Source organism: Setaria italica, chromosome I, assembly GCF_000263155.2.
Source record: "Setaria italica strain Yugu1 chromosome I, Setaria_italica_v2.0, whole genome shotgun sequence".
Taxonomy (NCBI): Eukaryota; Viridiplantae; Streptophyta; class Magnoliopsida; order Poales; family Poaceae; genus Setaria; species Setaria italica.
In genome coordinates, this window is record NC_028450.1 from 2,509,265 (window position 1) to 2,522,786 (window position 13,522).

General features: G+C 44.2%; 2 protein-coding genes across 3 annotated transcripts; one reads left to right on the top strand and one right to left on the bottom strand.

Annotated features, from left to right (window-relative positions):
* Window positions 1-276: 276 nt before the first annotated feature.
* On the top strand, window positions 277-7,932 carry LOC101776780 (kinesin-like protein KIN-14D). Of its 2 annotated transcripts, none has more exons than XM_022826189.1 (19): window positions 277-942; window positions 1,045-1,295; window positions 1,403-1,574; window positions 1,702-1,826; window positions 1,939-2,022; window positions 2,138-2,215; window positions 2,287-2,379; window positions 2,676-3,887; window positions 3,982-4,063; window positions 4,162-4,257; window positions 4,358-4,537; window positions 4,648-4,754; window positions 4,850-5,028; window positions 5,321-5,485; window positions 5,557-5,810; window positions 5,893-6,056; window positions 6,265-6,704; window positions 6,844-6,944; window positions 7,540-7,932. In XM_022826189.1, exons 1-19 carry the CDS (start codon window positions 903-905, stop codon window positions 7,611-7,613), a joined length of 3,897 nt encoding a protein of 1,298 aa, XP_022681924.1. In that variant the 5' UTR covers window positions 277-902; the 3' UTR covers window positions 7,614-7,932. The 2 variants fall into 2 exon arrangements, with proteins under 2 accessions (XP_022681924.1, XP_012699142.1); XM_012843688.2 differs by having other exon boundaries at window positions 280-942; window positions 7,531-7,928.
* A 489-nt stretch (window positions 7,933-8,421) lies between these two features.
* LOC101777192 (monosaccharide-sensing protein 2) lies at window positions 8,422-13,355 on the bottom strand. The gene is made up of 7 exons (XM_004951338.3): window positions 13,167-13,355; window positions 12,700-12,921; window positions 12,494-12,595; window positions 11,516-12,082; window positions 9,824-10,788; window positions 9,403-9,590; window positions 8,422-9,296 (listed from the first exon to the last, which is right to left on the bottom strand). The coding sequence occupies exons 3-7, from the start codon at window positions 12,570-12,572 to the stop codon at window positions 8,858-8,860; spliced, it is 2,238 nt and encodes a 745-aa protein (XP_004951395.1). The 5' UTR covers window positions 12,573-12,595; window positions 12,700-12,921; window positions 13,167-13,355; the 3' UTR covers window positions 8,422-8,857.
* Window positions 13,356-13,522: the final 167 nt, after the last annotated feature.

Sequence of the window (13,522 nt, forward strand, 5' to 3'; positions counted from 1 at the left end):
GCTGCTGATCGTTTATCCAAGCAATACTAACCCATTTATTCACACGGATTGCTAAGTGCAAGCAAGCAAAGCTGCACTGCCGCGAGCGTCCACAACCCAGCTCGCCGACGAGTAGTTCGATCTGACGAAACATGCAAGCTAATCATCGAGAAAAGCAGGCGGAGATTGGGGCAAGATGCGCCAGGCCTCGTCCGTATCCACCACGGTCGGAGTCAGGGCGACGTGCTCTGGATCGGGCCACATCAGCGGCGTCGGCTTCTGGTGCAGTTTGGCGAGCCAGGCTGGAGTGGCGGCGCTTCACGAGCGGCGCTGATGCGCGTGGAGCCCGGCGGCAAGAAGATGAGGGAGAGAACAGATCGAGACGAAGGAGACAGGGGTATGCTGGTCCGTTCATGTGGCCTGAGAAGCTAGAAATTACGAAAGATATTAGAAATGGGTGAAAAGGCATTATTGTAGCGGGAGTTTTGGCAAAACCATTTGCGGAAGGGCAATCCAGCGAAACCCCGCTTTTGATGATGGCGAAATATCAAATTTCTCCCGACGGCGAGACCGCGACCGTCGTCGGTTTGGTCCCCGCTTGCCGTCGCGCGGGGCACCATGTGGCGCCAAACCACTCCGTCCAACCTCCCCTCCCCAGTCCCTACTGCGCCTCCCGGCTCCTGCTCGAGCTCGCGCTCTCCGCCGGAGCTGTCTCCGCCCCGCCACCCAAAAATAGCCGGATCCGAGAGAGGACCGAAGGTTGACGGAAGGAAGAGGAGTAGGCGTACACAGACGCGGCCACGGCCTCCGCGCCTCCCGCGCGCCCCATTCCCTCCCGTCCTCACACCCTCGCCCGCGCCCATGGCGCCGCCCTTAAATTCCCCGCGCGGCCGTCCCCGCCGCTTCGTTTCACCACCTCCCCCATGTCCCTCCGCGACCCCAATGCCGCGCCGCCAGACCCATGTATGTAATGATGAGCATTTCTTGATTGATTCGTTTCGGGGTTAAGAATCCGTCCGCTGATCGGTTGCTTGCTTGTTGCTGATGGTTGGTTGCCGCGCGCAGCGAGGCGGCGGGCGGACGCCGTCGGGTGGCTGCGCACCCTGTTCCCGGACGTGCCGCTGCCGCCGCCGCCGCAGGCCACCGACGACGACCTGCGCGCCGCGCTCGCCAATGGCAGGCTGCTCTGCGCGCTCCTGCGCCGGCTGCTGCCGGGCGCGCTGCTGGACGACGCGGCCTCGGACAACGTGGGCAGGTTCCGCGCTGCCGTCGAGCGGATGGGCGTGCCAACCTTCAGCGCCTACGACCTCGAGAGGGTAACTACTAATTAGGCTGCCTTTCTTCCTCCTCCTCATCAATGCCGCGGCATTGAATTTGTTTCCTTCGCTATTGACGCTGGCGGCAATTCATCCGGTCCTTCCAGGGGGAACTGTCAGCTGTCGTCACCTGCATTCTCGCTCTAAAGGACCGGTTCTCATCGCGCCTCGGCGAAGACCACCGCAGCTCTGCCTTCCTCACCAGGTGTGACAGCGAAGGAGGTCGGAGGAACATGGAATCCAAGCTGCAAAGGGTACTCTCGAGCCCCATCATGTCAGGTAAACAATAATGTCTTATTATACTCGTCGTTGCGACAGTGTTATGGCAATGGCAACTGCTAATTTACAGAATAGGTGCACAAATTGCTGGTTCAAACATATCTTTCTGTTATATACTTGCTTTCAGAGCCGTACTCTCCCTCCTTTGGAGCCGATGCATATTCGCCGTCACGGGTGTTTCAGCCGAAACAAGGATATTCTGATCTACCTGGTTGCAAAATTTCAGACTTGATGAAATCCTCCAGCTTGGAGGTAAGTGCCGTGCAGCAATCTTCGCACAAAAAATAAACAGAGGGGCTTTGTTTTGTCCTTTGGTGCCAACTTGCCATGCTAAAAATATTGACTGCATAACGTATCTTTGCAGAATGCTCCCACCCAGTCACTTTTGGGTGTTGCGAACAGCATCCTTGATGAGAGCATCGAGAGGAAGAATGGACAAATACCTTATGTAGGCTTCTCAAAAAAATCAATTTAGTCGTTTTGTTCTTTCCACATCTAAGAGGATATAGTGCTATATGTGTTAACACCTTTCCTTGTATAAATGAATGTTAAATTCATTGTAGCGCACTGCTTGCCTTCTGAGGAAGGTCATAGTGGAGATTGAAAGGCGTATTTCTACTCAGGCTGGGCATATACGAAATGTAAGATACGTAACTGTTTGTCTTTGTTGTGTCACTGGATTTGTCCTATGTGATTTCTTACTTGTATGCAGCAAAATAACCTGATTAAAGCTCGCGAAGAGAAGTATCAGTCAAGGATAAGAGTGCTAGAAGCCCTGGCTTGTGGGGCAAGTGGGCAAACACATGTACATTCTTGTACCTTCTCTGGGCCAGTTATTTGTATAAATCACATTTGCCATAGTTTTATACACTAGCGTGTTTTTCTTTTCAAGATCCTGGTATCACCATCAAATGGTTAAATAATGAGACAATGGGGGTACTGGTAAACTCCATTTTTCAATAGGAGCTTAAAAATAATAGCAGAGATTACTGAGTTCTCTCTTCGCTAAGTGCGAATAACGGCAAGCAATTCATTTGAACAAGTATTGCTTAAGCCTCAATTGAACAATTCAATTCATGGAAGTCCACTTGTATTATGCAGGTGGAGAGAGACAAACTTGAAGGCAAGGGGCAACTAGCAGAGGATGATATGGCTAGATTAATGCAGTACGAGGAAGACTTGGTAAGATTGATGAAAGAAAAGGAAGATATGATTAGGTTGCTTAAAGAGAAGGAAGATATGATCAGGCTGCTGAAGGAAAAGGAAGATATGGTCAGATTGTTGAAGGTGAAGGAAGACACAGGCAACTTGAATAATGACAAGGTGGATATGTTACTTAAGGAGAAGGATGATACTGTAGTTAGATTGACAAAAGAGAATGAAGACATGGTGCGGTTATTGAAGGACAAGGAGGATATAATTATGCTAATGAAGGAGAAGGAAGACATGTTTAATGTGAAAGATGTCACAGTTGAAGATACACAGCAAACAACAGATGAGAGCAAAGATAGGTTACTTAAGGAAAAGGATGCTATTGTAATTCAGTTGACAAAAGAAAAGGAAGAAATGATTAGTTCGTTGAAGGAGAAGGAAGATATAATTAGATTAATGAAGGAAAAGGAAGATATGGTCAACTTAGCTGGTGTTGAGGTTAGTGATAGGAAGCAAGCAATAGATGATGACAGAGATAGGTTGATCAAGGAGAACAATGATGCCCTTTCTAGGTTAACTATGGAGAAGGAAGATATTACTAAGTTGCTGAAAGAGAAGGAGGATGTGATTAGATTGATGAAAGAGAAAGAAGATAAAACTGACACAAAGAAAGACAATGTTGAAGACAGAAAACAGGCATCAGGTGAAGATGCAGACAGGTCAATAGAGGAGAAGGGTGGCATAAATAGGCTAATGAAAGAGAAGGAGGATTATAGCAATACAATTATGAAACTTAAGCAGGACTTGGAATCATTAAGGTCATCACATGAGGAGAGCTGCAAATTGTTAGAATCTAAGAAGGGAGATGTAGTTAAGCTTCTCACAGACAAGGAAATGAATGAAAATATAATTTTGAAACTCAGGCAAGAACTTGAGGCAACCAAAAAGTTGCATGAGGCACATAGTCAGCAACTAGAGACCAAAGCTGCCAAAGTAAATAAGGAGTTGGAACAGAGGATAAAAGAAATAGAGCTTATGTTGGAAGATTCTACCAAGCGGAGAAGAGAACTTGAGGAATCAGCCCAATCTACAATCCAATTTTGGAAGGAAAAGCAAATAGTGGTAGACAATTTTGTGGGTTTGCAAGTAAAGAATGCTCAGGTATTATTCAGACCACTTTCTTTTCTTTTTTCCTTTAGCTCTTTGGTGAATATATGTATTCTGAACTTAAGTGAGCAGTGCTCTGTTTCATCAGGATTTGAGGCTATCTTCTGTTTCCATTAGGCATGAAATCCTAAATTGTCAAAAAAGATGGTTTGAAGAACTAGCTGGCCTTGGTGAGATTGAAGCCATGTCACTAATTATGGCCTATATTATCTTAGTGTTTTTTTTCACAAATAGGCCAGCACTAAAATTTTAATTTAATTTTCAACAGGACAAAACCTTAAGGTGGTCACAAATGCTGCGGAAAAATATCATGCAGCTCTTGCAGATAATAGAAAATTATTCAATGAGATCCAAGAACTGAAAGGTTCCTATTTGAACTGCATCAGTAGTTCTTTTTGTCTGGTTATCTGTATTAAATATTATGCAAGCAAAAAATAGTAGCTTAACATAGTATCTTTGAACAGGAAATATCAGAGTTTATTGCCGGATAAGACCTTTTCGACCCTGGGAGGATGAGAAGTCCACTTCAGTTGAATATATTGGCGAGAACGGTGAACTGGTTTTATCAAACCCTACAAAGAAAGGAAAGGAAGGAGGCAAGAATTTCACATTCAACAAAGTTTTTGGCCCTACGACTACACAAGGTGCTCATGATAATGGAGTCTAACAATTATCTGCTGTTTTTTAACTAACAAATTATCTGCTGTTGAATTTATTAGGTATACATTTGTTTTCTTATCCTTGTCTTTTACAGATATGGTCTTCAAAGATATCCAACCACTAATTAGATCTGTTCTTGATGGCTACAACGTTTGCATTTTCGCATATGGTCAAACTGGATCAGGAAAAACATATACTATGGTATGAAGTTATCAGGACTGAAGTCTTTCTGTCTGTTTGGATTCCTCTGCAATGGAGGACATATTCACATTACCTTGTTTTAATGAATTGCTCAGATGGGACCTGAAAACGCAACTGAGAAGGAATGGGGTGTCAATTATCGAGCACTAAATGACCTTTTCAATATCTCCCATGATCGGCAAGACACAATTAAGTATGAACTTGGTGTTCAAATGGTTGAGATCTACAATGAGCAAATCCGTGATCTTCTTGGTAGTGGTGGTTCACAGAAGAAATATCCTTCTTATTCAAGACTTGTTTCAGTATAGCTTCCATTTAATGGAACAATACATGTTTTCTATGCAAGTCCTGAAGTCCTTAACTGCTATTAGCTCACTTATGCTATGATCATGCATTATAGTTTCCTTAAGTCATACTATATAAAAACTTGCATAGTTTAGTTGGTTACACTATTTCTATCCTTTTTCAGATTTTATTGTCATCACATTGTGTGTAGGGGTTCAATCCTTTGCTTCTTGCTGACTGAAGTGATGTAACAAACCCTTCATTTTCCTTAACTAGCACACACTAGGGATCCAGAATACCACCCAGCCCAATGGACTCGCAGTTCCTGATGCAACAATGTGTCCTGTTAATTCGACTTCTCATGTTATTGAGCTAATGCAAACAGGGCACAACAATAGATCCATGAGTGCAACAGCCTTGAATGAGAGAAGCAGCAGGTCTCACAGGTTAGTTATTTGTGCTGCTTATCTTTTTCTGTATAAAGAAACCTTCTTATCATTTTTTTCCCCTTGTGCAGTGTTGTGACCATCCATGTACAAGGCCAGGATTTGAAAACCGGAAACACTTTGCGTGGCGCTCTGCACCTTGTCGACCTTGCTGGAAGTGAAAGGGTGGACCGATCTGCGGTTACAGGAGACAGGCTCAAAGAAGCACAGCACATTAACAAGTCTTTGGCGGCTCTCGGGGATGTTATATTTTCTTTGTCACAAAAGAATGCTCATGTACCATACAGAAATAGCAAGCTTACACAAGTCTTACAAACTTCTTTGGGTGATCTTCTTTGCTAGAAATTCAGTTTGCATTACATCATAATTGTAAATAGTTTGTTGACAAAAAAAGTTCCCATGTGTAGGTGGGCATGCAAAGACCCTAATGTTTGTGCAAGTCAACCCAGATGTGTTGTCGTACACAGAGACTTTAAGTACACTGAAATTTGCTGAACGTGTATCTGGGGTGGAACTAGGTGTTGCAAGGACCAATAAGGAGGGAAAGGATGTCAGAGAACTAATGGATCAGGTAACCTTTTTTTTCTCTTTTCCTTCACTTATTATATCCATTCTAGGGAGATCGATATGAAATGGTATATGGAACATGTGAACATAATGACTTTTATTTTTAAATCTGCAAAGAAATCAAGAATGCCATGTTCAAAATTTTGTTATTTCTAGGAAATTGAATTTGATCCCCAAGGAAACATACTGACATCTAATGTTTCACCTTGCAGCTTGCACTGCTCAAGGATACCATTTCAAAGAAGGATGATGAAATTGATCGGCTGCAACTAGTCAATAGTAGCAACTCTCGACTGAAGCCCACGAAACATGGTGACTCCCTGTTGAAGCATTCATCCTCTTCTCCAGGCATGACATCCCTAGGAAAGGTGGCAAGCTTTGGCAGTGGGGCTGCTTCCGATTTTGACAACTTCTCTGACACCAGTGACAGGCATTCTGAAGCTGGGTCCCTGCTCTCTACTGATGAAAACCAACAGCTGGGTCACAGCTCCGCTAATCCTGAGGTTTCTGCCCTTGGTGATGTTGATTCAGATGGAAGGTTAAGTGATGTATCAGATGGCGGTATATCAGCAGGTGCAGAAACTGGCAGTTCAGTGAACAACATTTTGGACCAAGAACAAGAGAAAACATCTAGTGCTGGAAAAGAGCGGTTGTGAGTATTTCTAGTTCTTTATAGTCTTGGACTTGATAATATTTTTGCTCATTTGAAATCTTCGCTCGTAGAAATTCTGCCGTAAATGGTTTCCATGGCCTGGTTGTTATCTGTAACTTGTTCATTCTTTCTCATGTAGAGCCAAAGCAATAAATCGAGTCCAGAAGCTAACAGTCCCAAAAGTAGGCCCAGCAAGCATGCGGCCTAAACCAAGAGATCCTTCTGCACCTAGATCTTCAGGTAAGATACCTGTAAGTTTGCACTCGTATTAATAGCTTCGTTTTCTGAGAATGCGAAGCTGAAGGAGCTGATGTTTCAGTTAAATGGATCTTAGTCCGACTCCGACTCAATAGTTCTACAGATGATTAACTTGTTATCTGAATATGAGAAAGTTCATAGAATATACCAAACATATACCTATGGAGGGAGACATTTGTTTGTACATGGATTTGACTATACTCTTCGTTTGTATTGACAAATACCGTGATCATCTTGACCAAGTTGCATTAGGCTATTCATAATGAGTGAATAAAACAGGCCATGAAAGAATTATTATCTATAATATGCAATGTAACTTACCAACTCTTGATGCAGCCAATCTAGTCTAGTAATCGGATACAATTCCATTGAATTTCTTGTAAATGTCTGCGACTCTTGAACAACTCACAGAAAACTAAACAAAGAATAGTTGTCACGCCGTTCTTGATTATCACTCCCGGAATTCAAGTCCCATATTCTGTGTGTGGTTTAATTTTTCTAAGTGCACGTTGTCTCATATGCACATGCTACTTTGCTATTACTACGTCTTATTTTGTATGATTCCCAGTGGCAACAGGTGTGCGAAGAAGTACCACCACTCAAGCAACTCCCCCAGCAAGAGCTAGCAGCACTTCAAAACGAGTACCATAGGTCAAGAGTGAAGACACTGATGATTCGGACAAACCACTTTTCAGTTATATTTTGTTTTTGTATAGTTCTTTTGGAAAGGATTTTCTTCCTGGCATGATATATTGTTGGTTATAGTGAATTTGTGAATTTTTGTATCTCAGATGGATAGGTCGCTGTTGTTTTTTCATCTTTGTAGTGAGTATATCATCTGTAAAGCATGTATTGTGTATCACTATGGGACGTTAGCATGTTACTATGTGAGATGCCTTTGTTGAATGTGTTAGTAGAAACGGTGAAGGAATTCGAAATCAAATTGAATGCTAGTCTTGACTGTTCTTCACAAAGTGTTCAAGTCCCTACAATTTTACCAATGCAATGCAAATCTATTACACTTAACTAAATTCAGTTATTTTTCTGAAGGTTCAATAGATGATCCTTTTTTTTGTTCTCAACAGTTCTCCATAATGCACAGATGATTTGGTCCTGACAAATCTAATCCACCAAATTTAGCAATTGTAGTATCTGTGCTTAGGCCATGAGCTAAATGGATCAGGTAGAGACGTTTTTTTTTAAACGAAACATAGAGAAGGGGTTAGTACAAGTGAAAACCACTTCAAAAATCTTCTAATTGCAAACGAGCACGAGAGTAAACACCATGCAATAGAAGGGTTCATTATAGCTTCATAGCTATACAATTACCAACAAATATTTCAGTGCGCCTGAAACATAATCCCGCTCCAGGTAGAGCTGGGTGTGTGACATGCTTCTTGATTATCAGTAGGCCTTCAAAATCATGGAGCCCTTTCAGTGCTTTAGTAGGAGATAGGAGGAAAACATAGTAGCATGTATTACAACAACATCTTAAATTTAATATCGCATGCCACCATAGGCCATCCAATTTCTAGCAAGTAATACAAAATTGAACGGTACAGAAGCTGACAAGAGGATATGCAAAACTGTATTTACTTTATTGGGACTTAAATATAATACCACTGAATCTGATCATTAACTTTAGTCTAAATATCTCTACCAACAACCACAGCTGAACAGCATGCCTAATACTTTACTAATAAACAACTGATGGTAGATGACATCGAATTTGCCTACTTAACAGCTGCTGTGCCATTGATGAACTCTCGGTGTCGCTTACGGAGCATCAGCAGTTGTCTGTTTCCATCTCATAAAAGTCTCCCAAACATCTTGGCGAGATCCCTTCAAGTTTGCAATTCACAGCACAAAAGTTGCAAGAAGAGCTGCCAAAGGAATTAGGCCTTTGCAGCTGCCTGCTTCGCACCAACCGCAAAGAACTCACTGATGACCTCAAGGGGCATGCCCTTTGTCTCAGGGACCTTAAGGAAGACGAAGACAAAGGAGATCATGCAGACAACTGCGTATATGCCAAAGACGCCTGCTAGACCAATAGCATTGAGCATCACAGGAAGGCTGTAGGTGACAATGATGTCTCCAATCCAAAATGTCAACGCGCAGATGGCAATGCAGAGGCCGCGAACCCTAGTTGGAAAAATCTCTGCACATAGAATGTTGGGGATGGGTCCAAAGCCCATGACAAAGCAGCAGAAATAGATGATGACACTGACTGTGGAGAGCGCAGCATGGGGCACTGTACCCAAGTCGACAACATTGGATATAACCAGGACAACTAAAGATGCAATCAAGATTGGAATTGTGCCTAGCAGCAGAAACCTGCAGAAAGGGAAGTGATGTATCATATAATGCTCCTTGGGGCACATTTTGCAAATTTCTGGTAAGGGATAATACTAAGACTATGCAATGAAAATAAACAAGTTACCTTCTACCAGAAAGATCCATAAGTCTCATGGCTAAACCAATGCTAGGAAGCATCAATAAGGTAGTGAGAGAGCTGATCAAGATGGATGCTGATGCCGAGCTGAGACCAAGATTGGAAAGAAGAACTGCCACACCAGCTTGTTCAAGAATTTGTGGGGTGTAGTAGAGAACCCCGTTTATTCCAGCAAACTAAACATGAGAAACAAAGTTAGTAGGCTATTTTTAAGCTCAGTTAATAATCTTACTTATTAAGCTATCAATATTAGAACAACCCAAAACAGAATATGACGAATATTTCTATAAGATTTATGGTTGAATTCATTACTTGAAAGTTAATTTCTTCCTTTTTTTATTTGTTTGGGTATAAATAGCGCAGGATGGTTCTATAAGATAACAAGCGAAAGTGATTAAATTAGCTCTACCTGTTGAAGGATCTGAATTCCAACACCGACTAACAAGGCACGCCTCACACCAGGTTCAAATAAATCTTTCCAGCTTGGGCCTTTGGCAGCTGCCTCAGATGGGTGAATCATGGCAGGACCAGACATACGCCGCTCTGTAAGATCCTTTGAGTAAAGTGCTGGCTGGCTTACCAAAGCAGCAGCATGTATGAACTCGCCACCCTCAGGAACATCGCCTCCACCAGGGAGTGAAACAATCGAGCCCCTTCTCGAGCCAGGAACTCCCTCTTGGTGCAGGTAGATTCTTTTGAAACCACCTTCCTTCTTACCATCCTCACCTTCTCGCTCTGACCATTTCCATGCAAGCTGCCATCCCCCACCAATACCAGTGCTGCTCACACCCTCCCCACCCTCCCCCAGGAGGCTTGGCCTTCTCATGCTCAAAGAACTTCCACGGTGACCATGGTGTGCAATGTCCTTACCTTCTGCACTTGTAGTTTGCCTGGACAGCAATGGGCTGTGGACGTTGTCTTCATAGTCACCTCCTGCACCATCAGATGCATACTCCTCGTCGTCCCTGTGAAGATTCTCTTCATCCCACTGCTCATTTTTGGTATGCTGATCTGTGACGCTGAACATACTTCCAAAGTTTGGAAACAGTGTGCTCCTCATACTTCCTCCAGCTTGAGGCATGTTCTCATGGACACTCCCAAAAAGTGTGACGATCGGATCCATAAGGGGTACACTCTGGTTCACCATGCTTCCATGACGAGATGCGAGAGAAAGCACACTTCCAAGCATGCTGGGTCCCTTGGAAGGTCGAGCAATCCATGATTGTCCTTCTTCAGGCCCATAAAGTGTGATATGTTCCTTATCACCATCAGCAACATGATCATCAGCTGGCTCAGTGGCAGGGCCGATGATATACTCTTCAATGGAGGTGTCTCCTCCAACCTCCAACCCTTCAACAAGAAGGGCCATTTCACCTGCGAAATTGCATACATGAAATTATCGCATGACCTCACTGTTGATGCCACTATGGAATAAATAAATATGAATAAAGCAGAAACTAAAATATGGGCTGGATAGAAGTAGCCAAGTCTCAGGTTTTCAGCCCACACTCTAATTATTAATAAATCATTTATAGGAAACACCAATCAGCTATAGTGAAACAACTTGCTTGCTGCCTTTGGCTCTAATCAATATTGACGGTCTGAACTGTATTCGTCTTATTAGTCAGACATGAACCTTTCATCTTTAAAGATGATACCATAATCAACTTGTATAACTTTCCAAAATTAGCAGATTATACAATGTGAAGAACTCTAGTTGCATCTATTAGCCACAGTGCTGTCAATGCACTTACTAAAAGAGCAAAAGAAGAATGTAATACACTTTTTTCTGACATGCTTAATACGTACGTCACCATAAAATAACTATACATAAAATTTAAAATACAAATAAGATGTCAAGCAAACTGAAACAATTTTGCTCTTCAAGCACCTATGGTTAAATGTTATGCAATCATCATTCTGCGAGTATTAACTGTTTTTTTTTATTGACAAGAAAAATCTAGAATTCTATACCATTCAACATAGTGTGAACGCATACCACTTCTGAAATCAACCAACAATTCAGTATTACTAGAGAGCAACAACTAGCCTCACTAGAACTCTTAAGTGAAATGAAAATCAATTTTTTAGTGAAACGTACTTGAGACATCGTCTTTCCCACGTAATTTTTGCAACACCTTCTTTGCCTCTGCCATCCGCCCTTTGCTGACCAGCCATCTTGGGGATTCAGGCAGATAGAATATCGTCAATCCAAAGAAAAACAATGAAGGTATGGCAAGCACCCCAAGCATAATTCTCCAATCAGGTGATGGCAATAGCGACATCCCAAACACCATGCAGTATGACAAGAACATTCCTCCTGAACCACTGAACTGTGGCAGTGTATTCAGCAAACCTCTGATCTCTGGAGGGGCTGTTTCTGAAATGTACAAAGGCACAAGCGTGACAGCCAAGCCGATACCGAATCCATCCACGAGACGTGCCAGCAGCAGGACATAGACATTAGGGGACCATAGCATGATGAGGCTGCTGCAGAAGTACAGAATTGAAGAGAGGATGAGCATAGGGCGGCGGCCAATCAAGTCCGATACTGGCCCGGAGAATGTGGTGATGATAGTTGCGCCAATGAGTGACATGGCCACAATCAGCCCCTCCACAGTGGGCTCGCTTTGCAAGTTGAATTCCTTCTTTATGTACAAAACAGCACCTGGAGAAAATAATTGTATTGTCAATGGCCCCACCGATATTTTCAGGACTAAACATTGCAAAAGGTAATAGTTGGGCATCAAATAACTGAGAATTGAACGGTTCTTGCAGATCAAGCAGAAGAAAGCTACTATCATTACAGTTCTGGGGAAAATTCTAGGAATATTTTTCTTAATTAACAAAGCTAGGATAAAGTTTCTCTGAGAATAAAATAGCAACCAACAGAAATTCTGTCAAGCACTTCTACTTCTATGGAATACTACACATGATCTGATAACTAGTACCAAGCAACATCCGATCCGAGCTCCCGAGGAACTAAAGATCTGGCAGAAATATAACCACGACTACACCAGACTGAGCAGCAGCATGTAGATGCCTGGTAAAACCGATCTACGGAGAGCACGAGATTTACCTGCAATGGTGGCATTGTCCCACCCCTGCAGCAGGTTGCCGATGGAGGCGGCGATTGCGACGAGCACTGCCCCCGACATCTTGGCCCTCCAAACAACGGCCCCTGCAACCCCCACCGCGAGACACAACTCAGGACGAGCGCATCGAAGCAAGCAACCACCACAGCACAGGGGAGATAACGCAATTCTCAGAGTTCGAGCGCCTTACCTCTCAAGAAGAAGAACAAGACGGCCGAAGGCAACCAAGAAGTGATGGGAGGAGCGGAGGCCTCCGGTCCAGATCAGGGGCGACGGGCGGCTCTAATGGGGGCCAAGAGCCGCTCCCCAGTCGACGTCTGTGCTCCCTCCTCCTCCCTGCCGCCGGCTCGCAATAGAATAGGAGGGAGATGGGGGGGTAGTAGTAGAAGAAGCAGCAGGCGACCAGGGTCCCCTGCGAATGAGGACAAAACGGCTCAGCGGGAGGCGGAGCAAGTGCCCCGACGCCACATGGAGATGGCACGAGGGCGACGCCAAACAGGTGGTAACCGGTAACAATAACAATCAAAGAAAATGCAACAGCGAAGCGCGGCCGCGCCACCGCCGCCGCCGCCACCGAGAAACAAGGGAGGGAGAAACAGAAACAAAAAAAAAACCGGTCTTTCCGCGACCGGCGGCGAGATCCCCTCGAGAACCCACCTTTCTAGCGGCGCAGTAGCCGACACCGATCTCTCTCTGCCCCCTTGCGAGCAGGAGCACATGCACAGGCACGCGATCTGATTTTGAAGCCGGCGTCGTGCCAACTGCCAAGCGATCTGCCAGGGAAAGGGAACCAACCAGCCGGAACCGATCTGTCAGCCGCTGGACTGTTGCGATCCCATGGAATCCCCTGGAACTCGGGCTTGTTTTTCCTCCGGCGCACGGGAAGAGGTGGATGGCGTGCCGCTGGCTCTCCTACTGCTACACGGCAGCGGTCTCATAGGTCGTCTCATGCAGTGCCACGTAGGATTTTTAATGATGTGGAGGAGAGAGAGCGAGGTCGTTGCTTCACGAAA

Bases quoted from the DNA above. Each gene is read 5' to 3' on its own strand.
- LOC101776780 (XM_012843688.2), top strand. From the start codon at position 903: ATGTCCCTCCGCGACCCCAATGCCGCGCCGCCAGACCCAT. The intron at 943-1,044 runs GTATGTAATGAT...TGCCGCGCGCAG, and splicing joins TGCCGCGCCGCCAGACCCAT to CGAGGCGGCGGGCGGACGCC. The intron at 4,258-4,357 runs GTTCCTATTTGA...ATCTTTGAACAG, and splicing joins TGAGATCCAAGAACTGAAAG to GAAATATCAGAGTTTATTGC.
- LOC101777192 (XM_004951338.3), bottom strand. From the start codon at position 12,572: ATGTCGGGGGCAGTGCTCGTCGCAATCGCCGCCTCCATCGGCAACCTG. The intron at 12,083-12,493 runs GTAAATCTCGTG...TATTTTCTCCAG, and splicing joins GGACAATGCCACCATTGCAG to GTGCTGTTTTGTACATAAAG. The intron at 9,591-9,823 runs GTAGAGCTAATT...TCTCATGTTTAG, and splicing joins GAATTCAGATCCTTCAACAG to TTTGCTGGAATAAACGGGGT.